The sequence below is a fragment of the Tauraco erythrolophus genome, chromosome 2 (genome assembly GCF_009769465.1).
Source record: "Tauraco erythrolophus isolate bTauEry1 chromosome 2, bTauEry1.pri, whole genome shotgun sequence".
Lineage (NCBI taxonomy): Eukaryota > Metazoa > Chordata > Aves > Musophagiformes > Musophagidae > Tauraco > Tauraco erythrolophus.
Window position 1 is genome coordinate 98,700,389 of NC_141466.1, and position 26,636 is coordinate 98,727,024.

General features: G+C 37.5%; 1 protein-coding gene across 5 annotated transcripts in view; it reads left to right on the top strand.

Annotated features, from left to right (window-relative positions):
* The window catches only part of ZFAND3 (zinc finger AN1-type containing 3), a 141,416-nt gene that overhangs the window by 81,373 nt on the left and 33,407 nt on the right, over positions 1-26,636 (top strand). For 4 of the 5 annotated variants that reach the window (XM_086631671.1, XM_086631670.1, XM_086631672.1 and 1 more), the window contains 2 exons: positions 11,326-11,505; positions 22,820-22,885. In XM_086631671.1, the coding sequence (XP_086487797.1) occupies positions 11,326-11,505; positions 22,820-22,885 (246 nt within the window). The remainder of the gene's footprint in view (positions 1-11,325; positions 11,506-22,819; positions 22,886-26,636) is intronic. The other variant, XM_086631674.1, reaches the window with a different exon arrangement.

A 26,636-nucleotide genomic window follows, 5' to 3' on the forward strand; every position in this document is an offset into this window, starting at 1 on the left:
ACATCAGTCATGCTTCTGCATCTCTCTCTCTCTTTTTTCTGCTATTTAATTTATGTATCTTTCAAGTTTGTTTTGCTGAACTGATTTGTGCAAGACAGTAAAGTGATACTATTTTGCTTTTTCTTTCTTTTTTTTTTTTTTAAATCCTCCTCACTGAAGAAAGTAGTAGTAGTTTCCGTTTTGGGAAAAAAAAAAAAAAAATCCTCTAATGGTCCCCAGTGGTATGGACGATGAGTGTTTCTGTTGTCTTTGTGTTATGGATTGGAAAGAGAGGATAAAGAGCAGGGTTTTGTTGATTGTTTGAGGTGGAAATGATGGATTAGTTACCAAGTTGCTTCTGTTAAATAGAAAATCAAATTTGCCGTAGCAGTAATTAGTCTAAAGTGGATGTACATAACAAGAGACTCTTCAAAGTGTCTTTACAGAAAGAAGGAAGCTTGTTCCCTCTGAGGATGGTTGAACAGAATTGAAATCAGTGTGCAGGGATGGAAGTTTTTGGAAAATGCAACAGAATAGAACACCTCCCTCTGGTGGTAAACATCTCGTAGTTTATTCTGCTGTATCTCACACTGAACTGGAAGCTTTCGTGGTGGGGGTTGCCCCTCAAACTGCTCCTGGAGAACAGGTGGAACTTTTTTTTAAAGATAATTGAATTGCATATAGGGTTTTCTGCCACTCCAGCTCTTTGAGTATGATGGGGGAGAGTTGGGCTGCTTGACTCAATTAACTGACAAATTCAGAATAAACTACATTTTTCTGCTGCCCTCCCCTCTTGCTGCTGGGATCGGTTGCATTTTGCCATTTTTGCTGGACTGTAAGGATAGTCTCTATGGATGTTTGTGCTTTAAGCAGATAATCAGAATAGCACACATGGAACGGGTAGTAGCTTCTAGCAATCATTTGACTCTTTCTGAAAATTTATTCATCCTTTAGTTTATTCATATTTGGCTGTTTGATCTGAATTTTATGTGCCAATCCTCCACAGTAATATCTGCAATTAATTGTACTTGAAACACAATTAGCCACCCTAACTGGAGGAGAAAAGTTGTTGTTAACTGTTTAACTTGTAGTTTATTAATGCCAAGAAACAGATTTCTAAGATTTTCTCTATAAGCTTTTCAGGGATGGGTTCAATCTACAGAATGTGAGCCCCTGAAGAGGCTGTATAATTGTTATTTCTAGCCCTGTTTAGGCATAACAAAGAATGCTTGAAAGAATGCTTTCAAACACTTCTTGAAAGCATATTTTAGTTCCTTGCTTTTCATGGCCATTGCACTTCAGAAAGTGTAACAAACTAGCTGAATGTAATGAGAATAACATTTTTCATCCTTGCTTTCCGTTCTGTTTAGTAAGCATTTTTGGATGATTTTTCCTGTTGTTCTTTCAGAGCATAACAAAAACTGTTCTTATCCTTCTCTGCCTGAGTCAAACACTCAGAGTAGTTTTTGTACTTTTTATATGTCATTAATAGAATAACCTGCCAAACCTTGTAAATTTTCTCTAAGGCTCTAGATGAAAAGCAAAACAGCTGGAGCCTTTCTGCGAGTCAGAGTCCTGTTTCCATGGCTGTGACGCTGTTAAACTCATAGAAAGAAAACTTGGAACATAGATGACTGGCTACAGAATCTGTTTTCGTGTGCAGGATCCTAACGTTACCAGCATTTAATTAACGTATTGTTCAAGGTTGGCACATTGCTGCTTTGATTGAGATTTATGCTTTGCTAGTGAAGATTTCTATTTTGGGGATTCCAGATCTGTTATGCCCAGTAAGAACCTTTTGCAACCCAGAGCTCTGGAAACAGCACTGGTGAAAGGCTGATTTTCTCATCTCCAGTAACTTGCAAGTGATAGCACAAGAAGTCAGATCATATCAAATCACAAATCCTGGATGTGAGGAGCAAAAAGCATCATTTTCTTCTCATGCCTTTTTTTTATGCGCTTTCTCTTTTTTTCCATATTAAGACATATAGAAGAGTGTCTGTTTTGGTCAGTTTCAGCAGTGATCCTACAGCACTGATGGGCAGAAAGATCACTTCATCATCACAAAAGATGATTTAAGCTCGCATGTATTTGCTATATAAAAATGAGTGAATTGAGGAGAGGTGTATTTATCCGTCTTTTCCACTGGGGGCATAGGAATGCATCTTTCTGAGGAGAGTAGTTTTTCCATTCCTTCTCCTTTTCTACACTTCTTTTAATGTAAAGAAACCAGAGAAGCATCTAAACTGAAGCACCTAAATCTTGAAATAGTCACTATTTGTAAGAAAAACCTTTCAAAAATATATAAGATTTAGATATGAACTCACTGGATGAATTATTTTTGCAGCCGTTTTATACTGATTTCAAATTTTGAGATGTACTTCAGCTATTTTCTTTGGGATTAATTGGTGAATATAAAAACGTGTGTTGTTATTGACTTGAATTCAAGATTTCTACCATCTTCTAGAAGACAATTTTAAGAAGTAGGGATAAAAAAAAATGTTTTTATTAACTCAAAACCTCAGCGTGATTTGTTGCTCACAGAGGGGCCTAAGCAATGTTTATTTAGTGTAGGCAATCCTTTGATATCTGCGCATATTCATGTTTTTGTTCCTAAAAGACTGGAAAAGAAATAGATATTTCAAGTTTGCTGAAAATAAGCAAGAGGTGCTTAAGTTGGTTTGGGTTTCTGAGCCATAGTGTTCCCTAGTCAGAACATAATGTAACACAGTGGTTTGCAGCAACCGCATCTAGTGAGAGTTTGCTCTGTGTGACCTTCTGGATTCATAAATCTAGGTCCACTTCCCTTTCCATGGTCCTTGAACTTCTGCAGGTTTTGTCAGCAGGTTGAACACTGCCCTTATGCTTTTCTGTGTGATTACAGAGGGGAATGGGAGGGGATGGTAAGTGGGAAAGATTACGGCTACTCCCTTAAGCTCCTGGACTCCGTCGGGGAGTTAGTAAAATGTGGAGCTTGAAGCTGAGACACAAAGGTGTCAGATGAGTTTTCAGTGAGCTTTCTCACTTGTGTGATTAAAACATGACCTGATTTTTTTTTTGTATTATTGTAGATTATTACACTCACAAATTGCTCATATAAACGCCAACCATTGTGAAGTTTTTGCCTCCACAACTGAGGACTGTCATACTTGGAATTTTGTCTCCACGCTTTTCTCTAGCTACTGTGTATGAAAGACATTTATTACAACAAGCATCAGATTCCAGTAAGGTTGGAAGAGTGGGAAGAGGCTCACCCTGTATGCTAAGTAGGGATAAAATACTAAATATTCTTCATAGACACACATTTCAAAGGGTTGGGTTGGCTGTGGGGAAGTGAGGCCAAGAAATAAGAGTGCTTGCTTTCCCTTCTCTTCCAGAATGGTGTTTAGCTCTGCCTCTGGGCTGTTCAAAGGAAACTGGGGAAAAGAATCTAGTAAATGAGTAATTTTGAGGGATATTTGGCGACTTTCGGTAATGATAATTGTTAAGGTGCCTTAACTGGAGATGAGGGAGAGGGAACTGATGAGTTTGTGGGTTAGTACTAGAAAGGTTTGATGTACTGTAGAGGCCTTTTATCCCTTGTGAAAATCCTGACAATTTGTAGTATAGCCAAATATTTGGGAATGCTTAAACTATAAATGTGACTGTTATTGACAGAAAATGAGGCAAATGTTCACTTTAATTGGAACCACATAAAGTAGACTGGAGGAATTAATTAAAAAGTAATAGACGTGTGTTTTGAAATTGGAGTGTTCTCTCTAGGTATTGCAAAGGGCATGATAAGGTGATTTGAAAGATAGCTCCAGTACAAGAAAAGCTAATTGAAACATTTCTTTTATTAAAACAATATTAGTTTCTACGTGCCTGGTGAATGAAGTGTCCAGAATAAATATGAATGGTAATTAAATTCTGTTTCAGTCAGTTAACAATCCTGTTTTCAAGCTCTCTCATTTATTACAAAAGCACCTCGAAGTTCACTTCATCGTGACTTCGTATGACTTCCTACTGTTGCAAAGTGCTTGATCTGTGGGTTTATGGATCAGATCCTTCTAATCAAAATTAATGTTTCTCGTGCTTTAGGAGTGTAGCTTTTGATGTATCACTCTGAATTTAATTTGAAATAGGACATTTCTTATTAATTTGTTTGGTTTCATAAAGGAGTGCTAATACTCTGTTAGGGTATACGTACTCTAAAGTGTATATATATATGTACTCTATATCTCTATAGAGATATATAATAGAGATGAAGATACAGAAGTTCAGTCCGGTGGTTTTTGTAGGTTCTGTGCCGTTCTTAGTCAATTCTAAACTTAGACTTTTGAGTATTTTCTAGAATTTTGTCTCGTCTATTTTTAAATGCTTGTGTTACATGTTTTCTAAGTCGTCTTTGAGAATAAATTCTGTAGATCACAGCTTATATGTTCGGGGTTCCCCAGCTACTTTTTTTTTTAAAAAAAAACCCTCTCCTGTATTTAATTCTGTTATATCTCCACTGTTTTATTACCCTTAGATCATATTAAATGGTTGTTCTCCTTAAGTGCCAAATGGATCCTTCAAATGGCTGTAGTCAGTTAGATTTACAGACTTAATTCCGTAACATCATATCAGTTTACTTTTCCTGGTGTTGAATACCGGAGTTTCTTAAGTCTTGTTTCTTGCTAGAGTTGGTCAAATTATTGTCATAGCCATCTTCTGCAGTGGCAGCATTTAAGAGTCCCTGGCAAGCTGCCCATGCGGTTGGTGTTTTACTAGTAGTCGGTTTTGGTAGATGTTCTTCTTAACGAATTCGCACTCCACATGTAACTAAAAAATAAAATATTTCTCACAGTCATGATCAAGGAGGGGTCGCTTTGTTTTCCACAATTTGTTTGAAGTTCTTGCTTTCCCATTGGGTTGGATTATTACTAGTACCCTCTGATACAGATTCAAGAATCCATGCGGTCTCAATTAGTTGGGTAGTAATTTGTTTCGGTTTCTTAGTTCCACTGTCAGATGCTGCTGCTATATAGCTAAACCCTCATTGGTTTTAGGTTTTGCAATGAAATAATGCAAGCATGCTACTTTAAGTAATAAAAGGACATGTGACACGAGGACTTTTAAAATGTTATTCACAGTGTTACTGGTCAGAACGGAAATAGCTATGGTAAGCAAGTTGTTATTATCAGGCAAAGCAAGGAGTGTTTGTTCTGTGGGGAAGCCGCTCTCAAGAGAATACTTTTGTAGATGATCACGAAATTCCTTTTTCATCAATTCAGCATTTTGCAACTATTTTTGGAGATGGTGGGACTATGTGCTATAAAAATGGCAATTTTTTTCATGACTGTCATGTAAGGTGTTACAAGCCTTGCTTAGATTACTAAGTTACTGTAGATTCTTCTACTCACTTTTATACAAAACTGCACTTCCCTTCCTTAAAAAGATGTCTGCATACATATTTATTAATGAGTTGCATCTTAAACTGAAAGTCATCTGTAATAATGTTATGCTTGTTGTCTTGCTGGCCTTTGTTTATTAGTTATTATTGAATTTTCTTGCTAAATAATAGGGAAAAATCTGATTGTCGAATCTGGAGCTTCCAATGTAGCTTTGGGAAAAAGTCATTTTACATAACCACGAGAAAGACGGCCTATTTTGGAATGTCATCTTTGAGCAAGGGGTGTCTTTTTTGAGGGGAAAACACCTCAAAACACACTGTCATCAGATTTAATGGAAAAAAAAAATTGATCATGTTAAACATCCTAGTAGTTTTACAAATGTGGCAGTCTTATTACAAAACTTAATCCTAATTCCTGACTCATGAATACATGTAACTGCAGCCATATTCTCACTGTCTACCACACTTGAAGAAGTCCATTTGGATTGGCAGTACTATTCCATGGTCATATATGAATAGTTTTTTCAGGCACATGAAGGAAAAAAATAAAATGGTGCAATAACTTAAACATTTCACTGTAGCAGTTTCAATGTCATTACATTTGTGTTATTTCCCACAGAGTACTTTCAAAGTGCATTTTCTTTTAAGTGTGGAACTGTTTTCTGGTTACACTAGAGTAAGGCAAAAGTCTATTGTGTACGTTGGGATACTAATGGGCTAGTAGATGTTTGAGATGACATACGTTAATTTATGCTCTGTAAGAGAACAAGATGCTCTGGTTCTCACAATAAAAAAATGTGCAGAGTTCACGTTTAATGCAGTGTAAGAAGCAAACACTCTCTAAATAACTTTTTTTTGCTAGTTCACACTGCTAAGTTAAGGGAGCTATAGGACTGAAGATTAAAAAAGTGGTGTAATATTGCCTGTCAACCGAAATAATTACTTTAAAGACTAATTTTCTCCTCTTAGCATGCTGTTTACTCTGACGCTTCTTGCAACATCCGTAATTTATTTGAAGGAATCCATTTCTTATTAATGAAAACATCTGTTGTAGACCAGAGAATAGGAAGTGTTTGTAACCTCGACCCTTAAAATAAGCCAAAAAGAGAGCTTAAGTTTAAGACCCTTTGGGAGTTTCATAAATTTTATTATTTCTTATACCATAGCATGAGTGCAAATGAGAAAAAACTCTGGCTTAGTATTAAGTTATTTCATGTAATATTTTGACAGGCCTGTCTTTTTCAGAACAAAATGCTTTGACATGCTAATATGGCTTGTATTTGCCTTTACCTCAAGTTTCAACTGATTGTAATCACAGAAGTTGCTTACCAGAAGCTGAAGGATTGTTCCCTGCTTAGTTATAGACCCCTTACAGTCAGGCAGTTGAGGACTGCTTAGGTATTTTGTTGTATGTTGCTGACGGAAGTAAACTAAGTACTGGAATTGGGACTGTCTGTGTTTGTTTTTTTTTTTTATTGTATCATGGAATTGGGAGTATTTTAGGTGATGGAAGAGGTTAGATGTGCTAAATATTTGTTTGATCTCGAGGTAATGGGTGAAATTAATGTATTGGGAAGACAGTCTCTTTCTGATTGCTTACCCTAACCTGGTAACAGCAACTGGACAAATGTACGGGGGAGTTTGTCCTGTGCAGAAGACATGATTTCATGTGGCACCTCTGTTTTTATGGGTTACGATCAGAAGGTGTAAAGCTAATTACTTTTGTTGTCAATGGACAAGAGATTGTCTTGCAAAAGAACTTGTCTTCTGAAGTCTGGAAACAAATCTGGCTTCTTCCCTTTCTTTTTGTCTAAACTATTTGAATTCATTGCATGTATAGAATACGAAATGTTTTGTATCGTGTCTGTATATGTACATAGTCATTGTTTTGTTTGCAAAGAAATTCTAAGTAACAAAACAAATATAATACTCTTGCTATTAACATCGAGTGCATGAGAGCCCTGCCTGAGATTTTCTACTGCTGCTCAACTAGTAGAGATGCTGAGTGCAACCCTTAAACTCAACAAAGAGAAAGGATTTTGGAGCTAGAAGATGGGCAGTGTTACTGCTTACTGCTAGCAGCTTCTCTACCGTGCTGTAATAGCTTATTGGATGTATTTCATGCATTTTATTGATAGGTCTTTCCTCCTCTTATCCCCCATGCAGGAAACAGCTAATTTTCACATCTTATTTTCATGCTGGTTTCACTTTGTAGCTAAGGCCAGAACATCTTGCACTTTTGAAAAAAACCCAACCAACCAACCACCACTACCAAAAAAAACCCAAGCCTGAAGGCAGTGGAGAAGAGGTGACAACCTTGAGAAGAAAAAGAAAACATTTTCTGACAAATGGAGAAAGTTTGTTTCCACGAAGCCTCTGTACCAGTTGACCTTTCTGTAAAAGTTTACAAAGTTGCATTTCATTAACTGAAAATGGAGAACATGCATTTGGTGGAGTTTTGGTCAGTCATTGTGCATTTTGTCATGGATTTTGCTAGCATAGTGAAAATTACAGTAAAAATGAAGGAAAAAAATAAAACTTTAGTGAAAGCGTTTGGCATGCATCTCTAGTTAATCATGATTTCCAGAAGTTTCTGTTTAATGTGTTACCAACTCTTGTTCTGTTTTTTCCTCATTGAGACTGTTAGGAGAGGTCATTGTTCTGTCAACAGAATTACATTCTGATTTTAGTCAGAATAAAGCCTCCCCTTCAAAACTTGCCAGGGTCTTGCGTGTATCGTGTGTATATTTTTGCTGTGTTTTATTTGTTAAGCAGTAAAGACTTAACTGGGTTTATTCAGATGCAGCTCTCCTGTAATTGTTGCCAGCTTTTATTGTGCTTGGGGAGAGATCAAGGTGATCTGCAAGTTATTTGTGTTAATGAGAGTCCTGATTAACAGAAGCCAAATGTTGTCCACTGTTACACAGAAGAAATAGAGTACAGCTCATCCAGAATGTCATTAGATATTTATTTGTGCCAGGTAAATACTGGACCATAAATCATAAAGCAATATTTCAGAAATCTGTTGGTAATGTAGGTCAAATCTATTATATAAACTATGTTACTGAATAGGTCCTGTATTGCTCTTGACACCACATTAATAAGACAACTGTTAATAATCTGCTGTAGTGTGAGCAAGTAGTACAAATTCAGTTACAATTAGTATGTCTCAGGCACTTGAGATCAGCAGTCTCAACGCTTTTCTCAAATACTCTTGTCTGCACTGAAAAAGTGGTTGAAAAGGGAGGACGGGAGATGTTCTCAGGTTCCACACAACTGCGTAGGCTAAGACTGTTTTGAAAGTTAATTGATTTGCAATCTGAGTAAAAGTTAATTCTGAACACAAGGTCCTGGATTCATGAAGGCAAAGAGCATTTAACTGCTGTGCTGAATTTTGCTGCTATATGACACCTCTGAACTGTTTCACTAGTAAGCTTGTTGGGAAATGCTGTCTCTAAATGATCATCTTTGACAGCCTTTTATGCTCTCTTTGAAATTGGAGAATTTATCAATAGGTTGCAAAAGTTAATAGTTTTTCAGGAAAAAAACAAAACAACCCACCTTGGTCAGTGTGCTTTTAAACTTACAGCTTTGGGAGACACAGTGTAGCACTAGTACATACAGTACTACATACACAGTGTAGCACAGTGTCATTAAAGGACTGTCAGGACTTTTATTATATAGACCATTTTGATAAAATGTTTTACGTTTCTCTGTAAGTGCCTTTTGTGGATGACAGTGAGCTAGTGCAGCCTGAGTAAAGTGTTTGCAGCTATCTAGCAAAAAAAAAAACAACCAAGACACCAAACAACAAAACCGAAATCCAAAACACCAGCTGAGAATTTTTGACTTGCTGAATTTTAATATAATTCATAGTATCTATGGCTGTTCTGTAACTCTACATTTTCTTTTTTAATGTATTTTGTAGATTACTCATGGTGTGTAATATTGAGCGTAATCATTATTTTTGCTCTGCACCTTGAAGATGGAGTTGCTCCCGTTTCTGATACGTGCACACAACACAGCTTTACTTCTGTGCACTGCCTTTGGTGCAGCCTCATGTAAAACACAATCTTTGTAGCCACCTTATATTTGCAGGCAACATGTGAGATTTTAATTTATTTTCTATACTGGTTATTTATAGACCAGTGGTTCCCAAAACATCCCCACCTGCAAGCTCCCCTTCTGTCAGGACTGTGGCCTCAGTAGAGGTGTGAAGACTTGGGCATCTTCTGGGGTGGTGGCTCCAGTTCTAATTGCTGAAACTGTCTGATTGTGGCTGGTGCAGAATCCCAAGAGGCTGAAGCTTTCTTGATTGTACAAACACACTAATAATACCCAGAGGCCCAACTTGGGTGAAATTTAGCTGATAGCTAGTGAGGCCGGAGCAGGACATCTTCCTGGGTCCATTAAGCCATCCCTGACAAACTGCATCCCATTGTTTCTTCAGAGCTGTGTTGTGGAGGTGGATGATTTCCTGTCTGCTGCCTCTTCCCTCCTCCTCCTCTTCCTCCTCCCTGGCTTTAAGCTTGCGGAGTCTTCCATAGCAGAAGTTACAGCTTAATTTCTCTGGCAAATCACTTAAATCCTAAATCAGAATTCAGAGACTGACTGTAGTGCTTCCCAATCCCAGTGAGTCGTGTTGGCAACCCATGTTTCTAACACTTCATCATCTGTAAATATTTATGGACTGCTTTGTCTTTCTCTCAGTTATGACATAATAATGAGCAACCGATACTGATTTATGTATGTGTTTGCATAACAAATAAATTCTGCCTTTGTATGTCATCTTTTTGAAAAGATGTGTTTAGGAATACCAAGAGGTGGTGCATTTCATCTTGAGCTGTCTCTTTACAAGGAAGAGGTGCCTTTGCATTGTGAGTGTGTCTGGATGTTAAGCAAACCAAAATCCACTTGGCTGGAAGGGGTGTTCCCTGCGGGTGTCCAGTGGCAGAGCTGTGCCGAACTGAAATCCAGTAGCACTGAAATCCGATAGTGTGTCTAGCAGGAACTGAGACTAATGCTGTAACTATTCAGGTATCAGGACCATGGGTTTGGGAAAGCCCTCAAGGGAGGATATGGACTTAAAAAGGGAAAAGAGCTGAATCTGGTTTAGAGGCAAGGTAAGCCTGAGGATGGTGTCTATCAAAGATGTGGAATTTGGACTATGGGGGCAGTTTGGAGTCTTAGTGTGACTTGGCACTTGTTGACCAAAAAGAAAACAAAAGGAGAACTTTGAAGCCAAATCGTTTGTGCATAGCTTTAATGTATTGTAGTGATGTACTTCCCATATCTAACTCTCTGGTCATAGATCAATGAGCAACTTTTAATACCAATGTTAGAGTAAGTGAAGGAAAGAGGAATGAGGAAAAAAACCACACACATGCACGCACACTCCCCACACACCAAACCTCCATCAAACGAGCGATAGAAATCTCTCACCAGCTCCTCCATGCGAACCTGCGACCAAGTCTGTCTACACTAGCTTCACCAAAACTGTTGCAGATGAGATTTTATAAAATAGCAGTGAGAAGTATGGCTTTTAGAGAAGTGTAACGTTTCCATATACTTGTATTACATGCCTTAGTTCATCCTTCATTGAGTGTTTGCTCCTTTATGCTTTTGGACGTGCTTCTTGTGAACTGTTTTAAAATGATGCCATGTGCTGTATACTGATATATGCAGTGGCAAGTTTTGAATATTCTTGAACGGCTGGGGAACCAAGAATTTTGTGTAGTTCTGGAAACGTTTGTTGTTTTCAACAACAAATAACTTTTAAGATATTCTAAATCTGAAGTAAAAACTTGAAGGCTGCTCCTTGTGTTGTACGAGATATACAAATGATCAAAATGATACCTCTGGCAGTGTTTTGGCGTTATTTTTGTTATGTGAGGGTTTTTTTTTTTTTTTGCATTAAATTTGATGATTAGATTGAGACAGTGGGATGACATATGAAATCTTGGTTTTGATAGATTTCCAGAAGAAGCAGCCAGATGATGACTCTACTCCCAGCACAAGCAACAGCCAGTCAGATTTGTTCTCTGGAGAAACGAACAGTGACAACAGCAATACCTCTCTAACCACGCAGGCCGCTAACTCCAACCAGCAACTTTTGACAGAACTGAATGTAACTTCACTGAGCAAAGAGGAATGTAAGTGCACAAGTCCTAAGTGACAGCAAAGGAGGCATAAACATTTTGCTTTGTTCTCAGGCTTATTTTTCACAGATTCCCTTTGGAAGTAAATGGCCTGTCTTTTGGGTCAAAGGAAGAGGTTAGAAGCTACTCACAAAATAGCCATTGATGTCTTTAACGGAAGAGCAAATTAAAAAAGGTGTCAGGATTAGTTTCTAACTAACTTAGCTGTTTGAACTGCAGTATAGAATTTAATCATGATTTTGAGACGCTCTCATTTTGAGAAACTTCTCACATTACTGTTAAATTAATATATATATTCTAGGATAAACACCAATATCTTGTGAAATTTGACTTTAAAACCTTTTGTTTTTTAATCATTGCAATTACACAGAATACTGAATGTAACATGTTTGTCTAGACTGCTGCTAGGTTACTTGCATAAAACTTAAGTTTCATGTGGTAATCCATCTCTTCTTTCATGACCCATTTTTCTTCTTTATTGAACGAACTCAGGCAAAATTCTCTCTGAAGGTAAGCTAAGATGTTAAAGATTAGCAAACACAATGAGATAAAGTTGTCTTTTAAATTATTGTAAACCTCTATATAAGTTCATCTTGTGTCTAATATATTGACTTTTAAAATCTGCATTCTACAACTTGTGTAATGTGTAATTTGTAGTTTCATTTTCCTCAACCATAGCTTTATTTTAGAAGGTGCTCTATGGAGAGCTGAGTTTATTTTACATAATGGCTGGTAGACTTAAACTTTGCAAGAAAAACGTGCTAATTTTTTAGCAGGAAATCTGCGAGAGCTACTCTAGTTCTTCAACGTTGCCTCAGCTGCTGGAAATGACAGTGCTGATAAAGCAGTAGGACTAAAAAAATCTTTGATATGTTACACTTGTTTTCAGTTGTGTTAACTATTTGCATAGAATGGGTTTGCTGAGTTGCTGAAGAGTTTATTCTCTTTACAATATGTAGACTTGGCATATATGTTCATTTTACTTATGCAGTTTGGCTGTGGACAAAGCACAAAGTGTCATTTAGGGATTGTGGTAGTTTATTAGCCTAACTGAAATCAAATTTTTAGATTGAGTTACTGTTTTCTATCTGCATGTGAGAATATTGTCAGAAATAAAGCAGAGTTCAAATGTGAACGTTCCGATACCAGTTCTTGTTATAAGAGTAAACTTGCCGTGTAACTCTTGTCTCTCCTTCGCATGCACAGTTGCTGCTGACCACCCACCATCTCTTCCTTCTGTCCAGCGCCTCTTCAGGGAAAACCTGTAGTCTACTGTAAAAACAGAGCCTTAAAATAACCTTCCTAGAGAATTCAGTGAAACGTTATGCTTCAGCAACACCTTTGGGCCTTCAATGAGCAGGGGGCTTCAGCACCTCTGCTGGCTTCGCACCCAGGATCTACTGTTACGGTGTTACAGGGTGCTTCTCCAGTCTCACTGGGTCAGGTTTTCTGAAAATTTTTTCGGCTAAGAATTAAATCGTGTTACAACAAAGTGTTTCTCTTGTGGCTGAGAAGGACTTGTGGGTAAGTGGGAAGGTGATTACAGGGATAGGAAAGAAGGGAAGGAAATTAAATAGCGTCCTTCATCCTGAATTGCTGTAAGCTTGTGAACATACACTGAAGGTGATGGATATTAGGCAGCACAGCCTGCAGAGCATTTGAAAATATTAACTATAAAAAAAAATTCTTTATGACTTCCCGCTGGAGTGATTTTAAGTGAAATACAGTGGAGAGATTTATTTACAGCTTCAGCGCTCTCTGTCTTCTCTTACATCCCCGCTATCTCTTTAATGAAGCTTAATATCATTTATCAGAAATAATTATACACAGATGGAGCTTATCTGATGGTTGATGGCCTCAATGTGGAAGATTCTTTCGCGTGGTGAAGAATGCCCAAACTTTAAGTGTCATTTTGCTTTTAGTTTGGGGGTATCTCTTTCTGTGCAACACTTATTTATTTTGCAGCAAGTTCGATACAGCATGCACTGCACTCATTACAGCTGTGTTCTTCAAAGATGGGTATTTTGCAGTGGCATGTGATGATGTACTGCTGAATTCTGAATAGAATTGCGGTAATTCACCAGAAGTCGATGTGTAGGATCATTATGATAATCCCTATCAAAGTGTGGAAAGATTGGTGTACTCAGGAAGGATTCTCGTTCTGTATTCCACTCCCCTCTCTTCCCTTTCAAGCTTTTGAGAAGATTCTCACATCAAGGCATTTGCCATAGTACTTGAGTCCATAGGGTAAACAGTTTGGACAGAAATGAAGCAAGTCATTTAAGCAATTAACACATTCTTTTCATGTTATGACAACTGAAGAGAACCATAGAAATCTCATGGGGTAAGATTCATATTCTGTGTCAGAGAAAGTAAGGTTTTTTTTTTTTTGTACTTGTTTTTAAGTAGCCATTTCTTTATTTAACATAGAATAAACGATATAGGAGAAAAGGTCATTGGACTGGATTTTGCAGGAATTCAGTCAGACAATATGCAAGTATTTCTGCCTTTTTCGTTACTGTTTTGATTTTCCATGAAAGTTGCATTTGCATTCCAAAGTGTCTTATATACACAGTCAGGTTGTAATGACTTTCCATCTCCTGCCACCCTCAGTTCTGAACAATCACCTACCCCAGTGGCTGCTTTGCTGATTAATATCTCTCCCCCTAGTAGATGAAAGGTAGTTCTCAGTCTTACAGTTCCAGTCAACAAAAATGTGTTAAAGATTTATGCGCAGAGACAGTGACACAAGCTTCAGGAATTTTTTTTCCTTCTTCGCATGTATTTTGTTTTTGTGAAATATTACTTATCACCAATTTAAAAAAAAATGCTGTTGCAATTTACGGGGAGAAAAACATTCTAAGAATCCACCACCACGTATGCTGCTTGAGTTGCCTTTTTCTATCCAGAACCTTCAGGTCTCATCAGCTGCAGTAAGTTTTCTTAAATAAACTTTTGCAGACAAGGAGTACATTGATGTTGATATGGCTTTAGTGAGTCTAGATTTTTATGGATTTTAATGATCTGTTTCTTAACAGATGGTTAAATCAGTCTAACTTTTGTTATTCTGCTGTTTTATGTACAGATAAGTTTTTTCCATTCAAGTTGTTCTGTATTTTCCATCTATTCTCATTTTTCCTTCCATCTCCTCTCTTTGCTTAGGAGGTCCTAATGGTAGTTATTTCAGTGCCAGTCACTGTACAAGCCGATTGCTCTGTCAAAGATTTCCTTTTCTTATTGGGTAGGCAGGGTTTTTTGTTTATTTGTAACAGACAGGAAGAAAGGGATTTGACAATGGACCTTGCTTCTCTCTTTCCCCCTACCGTCCGCCACCAAAACTCTCTAAAAAAAATTAGCTTATTAAGGAAGGTTCTATGTATTTTGGTAAAGAAAAGGTCACACTGCACATGGAATGAATTTTGCTTAGTTTCAAGCCTTTGTTGCTTTCTTTGGGGCTGTCACATTATTTTTCTGTCACTATATGAGTAGATGTAAAGCTGACACTGTGCAGGTTTAAAGCTAACTGTGTTGTTATGTGACAGGAGAAATGTCAATGTGAACAACTCTGACTCTGGCAGCTGGATCAGATTTGGTATTTCAGTAGTTCTTGGCTTTGGTTGACATGATTTTATTTTAATTATGGGCTTAACTCTTCCTGGCCTCCTTGAATTAGCAAGAACCACAATTAAAAAAGGACCAAAGGGTTATCTGATGTTTCTAGAACGGTTAAATGCTTTACTTTTCTACATTGAAGACTTTACAAGGAGATACACAAAGATCAGAGATATTGCTGTAAATGTCAAAAAATACACTGGAGATTTCGGCCCAGAAAGAAGGTGATGATCACTGACCAAGCCTTACCTCTGCATGTGATGAATTTTAGATGCCTAAAAATTAATTTTCAGGACTGAATGCCTGTAAATTTTGGGTAGTTATTGTATACCCTCCAGAATTTGAACTTTTGCATGTCAAGCTAGAAGTTTAAAAAATCACTAATTTTTGTCACACACTTATATTTGCAAAACGAGTTTGAAGAATGCTGTAAGACATTGTTTATTTTATTAAGCATTCGCGTATGCTGCAATCACTGAAATACTCCCAATTATGAAGTTATTTTGGTGAAGTTACCTTATATACAGAAAGCACACTACATCTGAGAAAGAGATGCATCAGGCTTCTGTAAAAGGTCTCTGACAGAAAGGTGAGAGATTGTTTTTTCTACTGCACCTATTGGATGTTTATGCTCTGAATTTCATGGCTTGTTGAAGCATGACTCTGTAAAAAGCCATATAGGCTACAGTACTAGAAAAGTAATGATATTTTTTCTGTCTTTGGAATAAAAAAATACATCTTATGTAATTTTTTTCCAAAATAATGTTATGAAAAATGGATAAACAAGTGCATCCTCTCTCTGTCTCTCTGTCTCTCTGTCTCTCTGTCTCTCTGTCTCTCTGTCTCTCTGTCTCTCTGTCTCTCTGTCTCTCTGTCTCTCTGTCTCTCTGTCTCTCTGTCTCTCTGTCTCTCGTCTCTCCGTCTCTCCGTCTCTCCGTCTCTCCGTCTCTCCGTCTCTCCGTCTCTCCGTCTCTCCGTCTCTCCGTCTCTCCGTCTCTCCGTCTCTCCGTCTCTCCGTCTCTCCGTCTCTCCGTCTCTCCGTCTCTCCGTCTCTCCGTCTCTCCGTCTCTCCGTCTCTCCGTCTCTCCGTCTCTCCGTCTCTCCGTCTCTCCGTCTCTCCGTCTCTCCGTCTCTCCGTCTTTCTTTCTTGTCTTCTCTCTGACACTATGCAAAAGGTTTCTACCAGTTCATAATGACTTAAGTGTTTTTGCATTTTACCTGGGTTTGTCATCAGAGTCAGAGATGACAACTTTCCTATGTATGCTCTGAAAATACATCATGTTTGGAATTACAGTGCTATCCTTAATTGCATTTTGTGCCTTTTAAGTAAGGATAGTGATTTTAAAAATGACGTCGCTCTTGGATGCCATCCATTGTATACTTTTCTAAATGCTCTGGCTTTGAGAATTCCATCACTCATTGCAGTAGGAATTAATTTTGTACATCCTGGGGTTTTTTTTTCTAATTTTGGCTATGGGGAACTTTGATTTCTGACTCATCTCTGACTGAAAGTTACATGCATACTCACTTCTATAAAGTATTAAAGGTATAAGCAGACCAAGCCAGCTGCCTATTTTCATCTTGCTTGTCACACATGATCGTAGAAAGTAAAATTTGCTTTGTTGCTAACCTGATCTATTCTGATACCGATTTGTACATTTTTCTCTGATCCAGAAGAATTTAGTAACTGTTAAAATTATGCTGAGCTACAAAACTAGCCTACCTGACCCACATGATTCAATATTCCAATTAAACTTGTACCCAAACATAACTGAAAAAGTTACAGCTAGGTGACGGTGATAATGAATAATTCTAATTTTCCTTATCAACTCATAAGATTGTCATGTGTTCTTTCTTCTTGTTCTCAATTTTGTGAGTCTTGTATAAGAGCAAGAGGGGACACATCTGTAATATCAAAAAAGAGCCAGGTCTATATTGCAGCCATCTTTGGATTTCTATGCCACAGAATAAGAACTAGCTATTTTCTCAGGCTTTTTCTTTAATTAAGTTCCATAATAGTAAAAAGTAGTTTACATCTTAAGGGATTTTTCTTTTAGCCTTGTTTTCATTTGACGCTATGTACAAATAGCTTTTTGGTACTATTTTTAATGTTAAAATTAACAGTAATGGTTTTTCATTTGGATTATCATCAAACCTGGATTTTCTTGAATATTTGTCATGAAATACAGATTTTTTTTTTTTTTTTTTAGTATCATTGCAAACACTTTTTCTCTAGGAATTTGCTAGAATGATTTCAAATATAAAACCAGATTGAGCTGTGGGCTATTTGAGTTGTCTTTTGAGAAATGCCACTTGTATTAGGTGCCAGTGCAGAACATATAGGCAGTTAGAAATTTCAACAAAATAGTATCTAGTAGGAGCATCACCTTCATTGTCATTTCATGGTGTGAGGATCTTTCTGTAAGTTTCAGTCTAATCCCTACAGTCCCAGTTTTATTTGAAGAACTTTTCTGGCTCTTCTAACATCTTAAGCAAAGATCTGGCACATAAATTCATGGAGTGAACACTTCTTTCCACATCTGTGGCATGATAATTTTGAAACATAATGAAGACCAGCGGAATAGTACCACCGTTAATTGTTCCCTCTGATTTATAGTCGCTTCACACTGCAGAGTAGACAGTGTAACCTAGATCCCATTTATTAAAGTGAAAGGACCCCATGGAACATGAAACAGAAACGCAGTCACATAAGAAAAATGTGAGCTGCACAGCTATCAAGATTACATAAAAATAATTTATAAAAATACAATGTAACTGCTGGTTTCAAAAGCACATTTTTATACTTCAGCTTACCCCTGTAAAGTAGGAAAGTATCATGTCTATTTTAAAAATACGGAAACTGAGGAAAAGCAGGTAACAGAGTGAGACAATAGCAGGGGAAAAAAGTGGAATCTGAATCTTGTCTCCATTTACTTGTTATAGTTGTTAAAATTACCAGCTATTCAGCAGCAGCAAAGCAGTCCAGATTTCGCTTCCTTCTCACAAGGCTGCATGTAGATAAAAATCCACAAAAGTGAATAATGGCAGATTTGTAAAACTAGAATTTTAAAAGTATGTGTTTGTATGTGATATAATCCTCTTATCTATTTAGTAATGACATAAATTATCATGCAGTTTACCCGTTCTGCAGCAAACAAGCAGTTCTTATGAGCCATGAAGTTCTTTTGCTTTTTTCCTTAAAGAGAGTGTATTCTGTTTGTGCAGACTGAATTTAGAGATTTATGTTGCTGTTTGTTTGTGTATTGGTGTTTGTAATCAACAACTGATTTCAAACTCCATTGTGTAGATTAATTAGATTATGTCTGTACCAATTCAGGAAATGTACAACTAGATTGCTGGGTTGGACAGGTTTCCAAAGGTGGGTTCTTTCCTGTATGGCAAATAGCTGTGAAATTCTCCCTGTCCTGACTACAACACTGCTGTCGAAGGAAATTCAGCTCTTGCTTATTACACTCTCCTAGCCCGTTGCATGTGGGGAGTTGGTGTGTTTTTCTGGGAAGGAACCATGACAGTACTCAAAGCTCAAAGCAGCATTTGGGCATGCTTATGATATGTTTTATCGAGTGTTACTGAGCTTCAGACTGCTCTTACTTTTTCATGTTTTTTCATTATCTGGCTTGCAGTTTTTGTGTTATCTGTAATTGTTTCAGTGTATTATTGTAATCTTAGGCTTTGTACTCTTGTACAAGCTTGGTTTCACTCCATTCTGCATCTCTTCCTCTGCTCAGTATGTGCTTCCAAGTGCTGTTCAAATACACCTGGCACACGTACTCTCGATTCCAACTTAGCACTTCCTTGAACAGCAAAAAGAGGAGGGTTACCCTAGTATTTCAGGTCTTTCCTGCACAGGAAGCTCAGACTGAGTAGAGTCACTTCACTTTACAAAGACTTCAGGAAGGGGAAGCAAGAAGTTACCCTGACTCAGGGTATGTCCTGCAGGACAAGTGACACTTGGCAATTGTTACTGTCTTTCGGGAAGGGAGGTGGACAATTCAGAAAGGCATTCTAAAGGTCAATGTAAACATATAGAAATTATAACAGTCTATAGTAGTGAATATTAACAATGTTAACAGATATATAGAAATATAGGTAATACATGAAATTTTACTACTTTAGAGAGTTAGCAGAGAAACTGGTTTTGAATCTTTTTTTCCAAATTGATATATTTAGAGTGCAGTTAACAGTCAGTCACAGAAAGCTAGGGATATCAGAAGCCAAAAACATAGCAGCTATATTAACGAGACCTTTTGTTTTAATATATGATAATGTTTCAGTTAAAGGATCTTGTTTTGTCCTCTATTAATTCTGTGTTTGAATTTGCAAACTCAATGATTCTATAAATTCTCCTAATTTCTTCAGTAGCTTTTAGTATTTTTGCATCTTTAATCTTCTTCTCTTGGGATTACATTATTGCTGGGCAGTGGCTGCTTTAGTTTGGAAGAGGAGTTGCAAATGCCAGAAACCATACACTGGAAAAAAAATAGGAGCAGAAGCTATTGTTTAATCTGTTAATTGGATATAGGGTAGAAAGATATCTTTATTCTTCCATTTTAAGCTCTTACTTGTACTGAGAAAAAATAGCAGTCTACAGCCCTGTGGGTAACGTTAGAAGCTAGACATGCATGGCCTTTTACTGTGTACTGCAGTGTTTTATGTACCACAGTTAAATTCCCTTGAAACACTTATTTTTTGGGGAATGAAGGTGCAGATATATCCTGCAACATGCTAAGTAATAAGCCTATCTTTGTGTATAGCCAAGAAGGATTGGTGTTCTACTGTTATCTGACTTCCCTTTTCTTTCATGCAGCATTTTTATCAAAGCTGTGGGAAATACACTGCCCTGTTTCAAATAATGCAAAGATGCCTGCATTAGCTGTTATGTTTACCAAAAGGTTCAACGTAATGACTTCCACCTAGAATTGCACGGTCAAGCCCATACTACATAGTATTGAATTATGCATGACATTTTTAATGGTGGAACAAAAACAGCAGCAGAAGGAAGTGCTGCAAGGGGCATGCAGCCTTCGCCGGTTATTAGGCACTGGTGTACGTGCATGCAAATCCCAAGATATTCTTTGTTGAAACTCTGGTGCTGTGCTACACAAATCAAAGCTATATGAAAGTAATACCTAATGAGGGAAGATTAAATAAAAGAAGAGCTCTGACACAGGGAAGTGCAGAATACATACCAACTTATTGTACTTTTGAGAGCGAGAAATAAAGATCTTGTGTTTAGTTGGATGCTGAAAGTATCAACTAGTGTAAACATTTACTGTACAATAATTGCAAGGATTAGTCATATTTGACAGTCCACAGTGGTGGTGTCTGTCAATGTCTATTCAGTGAAAACTGGGATCATGTAACTAAAATTATTTAAAGAAGAGCTGCTGCATCTTAAGAGGCAGCTGTGGTCTGAAGTCAGTTCACTGAAATTCTGTACCCTGTTGTATATCTTTTTATATGTTCCGCATCCTGTTGTATATATCATTTACCCAAATTCTATATTGAAACCAAATACTATATACTTGGTCTTTGAAAGTTGAGACTTAACAGACCTGCTGAGTAGTTTTTTGAGTATCCAAAAGTTTTCGGTAGAAAACTTGGTAAAGGTTCTGTTACAGTGTTGATTTTCTTCCCAAATGCACCAAGCCCTAGACTAGGCATTTTTTGAGCCTTTTACAATAGTATTACTAACATAGATCAAGCTGATATTTTCATTTTTTATATTATAGCCTAGAAGATGATGTGTTGTGAAAAATGATTTGAGCGTACTTGACTGTTCATCATTGTTGCAAAGCAGTTGTTGCTTGCCAGTGCTGTCAAAGCCTGGAGTGGACATCAGCGTGATGATACCAGGATGCTTGATCTGTCCATCTGGGATGCTTTCCTGTTGGCCAGAGAAGGCATCCAGCCCACACCTCCCAGACCTTCTCACTGCAAAAGAAAGCTTGGCTCTTCACATTTACACACTTGGCTCTGCAGAGAGGTCCCCACCATTCCCCTCCACTTACCTGTTGAGTTCAGCCATTTCTCACCAACTCCCTCCTTACCAGCCTGCAAAATCCAGCTGTCCCTCACAGCACCATCTGTGACTTCTGCCAGCTGCTTATGCTGTTGCCTGTCACATGCAGCAATTTCTGACGTCCTGTTCATTAGTTCCCTGTGTCCTGTTCACTTAGCTTAACCTCAGGCCAGAGCCTAATGAGTGGCCTCAGTGTTTGCCTGCAGGCCAAACACTGGCTCGTTGGCCTTTGTAACCACCCCTTTAAACCTTACCTGTGGTATGGTTATAATATGGTGTATGTTGCCAAAGGGACTTTTTGGGTGAACGGAAAACTCAAGAAGTTTATCAGTTCTTCTCTGGAAAACTGAAAGTGTAAAACTTGTGAGATCTTGACTCCCAAGTGCATTTCATTGACATCAAATGGACCAAAATAATTTCCTCACATCTTTCCCTCCCAATTGTAGAAGTTTCTTTTCTTTTTTTGTAATGTTACAATGCTGTGAGTTTTACAGGGTAGACAAAGTTACCCAAGACCTGATAATAGAAATGAAAGAAAAACTCGAAGGAAGAGCATCTTGGAGAGAAGCAAAAAGGAACAGTTTATTACTAGGGCAGACTTGAAAATATTTGAAAAGAGAAAAACATTGCCAAATCCACAGTGATGCTTTCCAAATATGCAAAGACTGAAAAAAAAATTTAAGGAAAAAGATATTTTTCAGGGCATAAAGACATATGTTAAAGCTTATCTTGTCATACTAAGCTCTAAGCTCTGTTGTGTTGCCAGCATAGTCTACTGTATCACCAGCAGTTCAGTGCAAACTTGATTATTGGTATTTTGATACCCAAATTCTACTAGGTCTAACTTAATTTCAGGCTCACTAGCATCATCCAATTTATAATATCCAATTATCAAAGCTATGATGTGTTATTACCACTGGTAATGCTACTGTCAATTTCTCTTGGCTTCACTATATGTGGTTTATTTTTATTTATTTGTTTATTTTTACTGCAAGTTGCTGAGTACACTCGATTGGTTGCTATTTTAACAAGATCTCTGGAGAGCTCTTCAGCGGTGATGCATGTTAAGAAAAAAGACGGAAAGCAATTTACTTCCAAGCAGATACCAGATGAGTGGGCAAGAGTCCAGAGTTCAAAAAAACCCCCAACCTGAAACATGGGAAGAGTTTGTTAGCATATGCTTGTGCCACACTTTGAAAATGTAATGCGAGCAAGATAAGGGGCAAAGTCATCATCTCGCTGGAGTCAGTGACGAGGCTTCTGTTGGCATCGGGGAAGCGATCGCTTTGTCCCTTGTGTTACTTGTGGGACAGTTAGATACATTTCTAGCCTTGTTCCGACATAAACAGTACCTTTGTCAACACTGGAAAAATTGCAGTTACAGTGTGTATTTTCCTAAAACTGCCTCTTGAAATATTTATAAAGTACAACATAGCTTGTCTCTCTGTCCCAACTTCTCATCTGTTTTTTTCAGTGCAAGATATACTCGGATTTGACTGGGAAAGAAATACTGAGAATAGTAGACTACTTCCATATGTGCTTTCCAAAGACAAGTGCTTCTCAGCGTTTTATATTCCTAAGTATAATCTTGATGTGGTAGTAAATGTTAAATATAGGTGATATTTTGAGACATATGATCTTCTCTGTTTCCAGGTGGGCCATGCACAAGTACAGCTCATGCCTCGTTAACCACACCAACCAAAAGATCTTGTGACTCAGGTATGTGTTTTGTGGGGGTTGAGGAATTAGATTTTGCATGGTATGTAGCCATATGGTTATAATTTAATAGTCAAGGGTAGTAACTATATCTGGCAAATACCAAATTAAAATAAATGTTTTTGCTTTGCTGTCAGAAATGTGTATATATAAAAGAATTTGTATGGCAGATAGTTCACCTCAGAGTCCTGTTAAATGTAATTCCATAAATGCACTGTGTTTTCAGTTAATCTGTGTAAATGTAAGACATATAGGAGTAATCAGTTTGATTTAAGTCTAATGATTGTGATAGTGTTCTGGAAATTCCCCCTTTAAATGCAAAGTATTGAGTAGAAGACTGTTTGGAGTTTATTGACTTGACTTTACCTGATCGAAGATGCAGTATAGACAGCTGATGTTTTGTATCGAGACTAAATTTTTACTGCTTTGGGTCCTTTCGATGACTTTATTTCTACATGGAGGATGTAGATGGATAATCTCTCACAGAGTTGATGTTAGTAGTGACGTGTTAGGTTGTTACCAGGCTGAAGTTGCTGCTTCTGCAGCAGATCTGTCACGAAGAATTGTGTGAGCTCTCATTCAGGCAGGCAGCCAAGTTACCTTCATTGGTTCAGATCTCTTTCAGACATTGGTTTTGCGTGGATTAAGGAGAGCTCATATCATCCTTTCCACTAGCACCACTGTGGGAAGCCATAGCCTCGTGTGGAGTGGTGATGGCAGGCATCTAGGTAGTAGTTATGTTCTAGCAGTCTGTGTTTCCAAAATAATTTTTGTCTATGTTTGTATTTATCTACCAATTGAGCTGTATTGGGTGTGCAGAAAGGAAGGGTATTCCTGTTTGGTTAAGGGCTCTTATTCCTTCAGTAATTAAAGGTAAAGTTCCTCTGAAATCAATCTTTCAAAAAGTGTTTCAAATTACTGTATGTTTAGCTGAACTGTAGTTACTCCATATATGCACGTTGTTAGCTTGCAGCAAGCAAGTAATGATACAAGTTGGCTTGGTCTGCAGTGAAGGAAGCTTAAAGAGAACCTACATTACCTTGCACTTGGTGCAGGTGCAGACCTCTCAAGTAATGCATGATAATTTGTGACAATGCTGTGAGTGTTGTTTGCCAAAGAACTCTCTGAGTTTAGCACTGGTAGATACTGGATCCAACTTCTCCAGAATAGGGAGACTGTGGATTTTCTTTTCTACGTAGCCATGGAAGTGTACCTAAACAAGATGGAGTGTTTGCCACTGTACCCCTTGCAAACTAACCTGCTTCGCTTATGGCATTACTGAATTGTATTTTCTTTATACGTTAGCCATTGTAATGTGTAACTCTGGTTTTCATTGCAGGGTGGTTTAAAAACTTTATGTGATGCTATAGGTACTGAAAACTGAGAGTACTGTATGAATATTTTTTAAAATGTGCTTGTGATTAGCAAAAAGGCAAGTCTGCTATTTGGAGTGTCAAATGGCAACAGTGAAAGCTCCTTAGAATAAAACAGATGAAGTTACTAGACGTGTTGAAAAATATCCATTAAATGGTTGGCTGACTTTGCTCAGTAGTTCTCTTATTTTCAGTTTGTGCTGATGTTTGGTCACTGCATGCTTGTATGTTATTTGTCATTTGGTGTGTTTAGCAAGAAAATAAGGAGATCTTAATTTGATGCCACAAGTTTCATCTTCAGTCAAATAAGCCTAATGATTTTATATGACGTCATTTTCTCCCCAATGTTATTTTACATTATTTGCTCAGTGATCTGCATATTTTGTTTGTAGTCCCTTATGCTAATAAACCTGTTACCAAGAGTTACAGTTTTCTTCTCCAGAGCTTGAATTTTTGGCAAACTTTTGATTTTAAAATAAATAACCATGTTTTCAAAGTCTGCATTTGGGAATCCAGATAAATATGGGAATTGACAAGAAAACATTGGCTACAAAATATAACCCAGAAGTGGTGTGACATCTTCAGGCATAAGCAGCAGACTATGTAGGTGAATATTTCACACTTCAGCTTAGTCTCCCTTCCTAGGAAGCTATTTAAGCGATACAAGCAATATTTGTCAACACTCCATATTGCGTATAACCTTTCTTTCTGTAAGTATTCTGTATTTATTCTGCTCTGAAGAGCGCCGAAGGAAAAATGTTTTGGTGGAATTCATCTGTGTAATTTTTCTTCCCCTTCAAGTAAAGTTTTTCCCTAAAGTCTGTCATGTATCAGCATTTAAGACAAAAAATTAGAAATTTGACCTACTTATGTTGGATGCAGGTTCCCATCAGGAGGATATTAAGGAAGACATAAACCTTTCATATTTTATTAGCATTAATGTAACAATGTAACCATTGAAGAAAGATCAAAACAATAAATCTGCCAAGACACAGGAAAATTTCCCTTACCAAAAAAAAAGAGATTTTACCTCATGCACTTGTCAACTTGCATGCTGGAGGAGCTGTTCAGATAAAAAACTGTATTATGTTACCAAATAGTGGATTTTTCCTCCTCCTCTTTGTCAGAATCATCGCTGTGGTAAAAAGTATTTCTACTCCAAAGTGTGCCCGTAGGACAAGGATTATAATGAAAAGAATGGATAAAGCCTTGTAATCATTAGTTTGGATGATGCCTCAAAGGTTTTTGAGAGCCAGCCATCTGAAGATTTTGTAGGAAAAAAGATGACTGTGTGGCCTGGTGTATAGCTGCTTATGTATTTTGATTTGTGTCTTAATGGTTAGGTAATGTCACGATTGATGGCAGGTACTTTGAGGCTTACTCTAGTCAGTAGGCTATCCAGATCCCATTTATTTTGGGTGCCTGTGTCGTGAAAGTGCAGTACTAAGTGGCATATTACTCTTCTTTTTCTGCTGTACAACTTAAAGATGATTTAGTACGCAGTTCTAAACAGCCAGATTTTAAAATGTTTTCATGCAGCTTAAAGAAACCTGGAAAAAAAAAAAATCTGTGAAACTGTGTGAGTGCGCTCAGTTAATTTTTAGTTGTGCTGTAGAGAGGGTGGTAGAAGCAGGAAGATATAGTGCAGTTAATGACGCAATCAAGTCATACATTAGATCCATAAAGTTGTTGAGTTTTTAAGTACTTCGTTTCTCAGTAGCAGTTCATGAGAAACATGTAGCTTTAATATTCTGTGTAGTTATACATGCAGATAGCTCACATTTTATGAGGATATCTGTACTAGATGGGTGTGGTGGTATTTTTATTGTGCGAGGTGACAGTATCTGTCTCATTACTCTATGCTTTTTCTAGTTTAAAATTTGAGTCTAGAAGATGCAACTAATTATTCCACTCACTGCTTGAGCAAAGCAGTTAAGCAGATGTGTGGTCCTTTTTGAAGTTTAGGGTTTATTGATGTTCTTCTACTAAGACGTGAGCTTGATTGTACCAATGCCAGAAATCTGAACACTTTGAGACTGAACCTGTACAAGCGAGAAGACAGCGTTTTAGAAGTTATAGAAAGGACAGGTTGTGTAAATAGGGGTACACAAATTTTCAGCCAGAGCCAAGACCAAGAAACCATTACTTTTCTTTGATTTTTTTTTTAATCAGTCTTTGTGTTGAGTGAGGACAAAAAGACCTAGTACACCACTAATTATATATATATATTTTTAATTGCTCTAAAGTGTTAAGCTCCTGAGCAAAAGATACACAAAAATTGTTGAAGGGGGTTTATAACATTAAACCAACTTTGAGGTATGCTTTTCATTGTTGTTCCAAGGGACTTTTAAGGTGTTCTTTAGTGTTTGACTCCTGGAGGG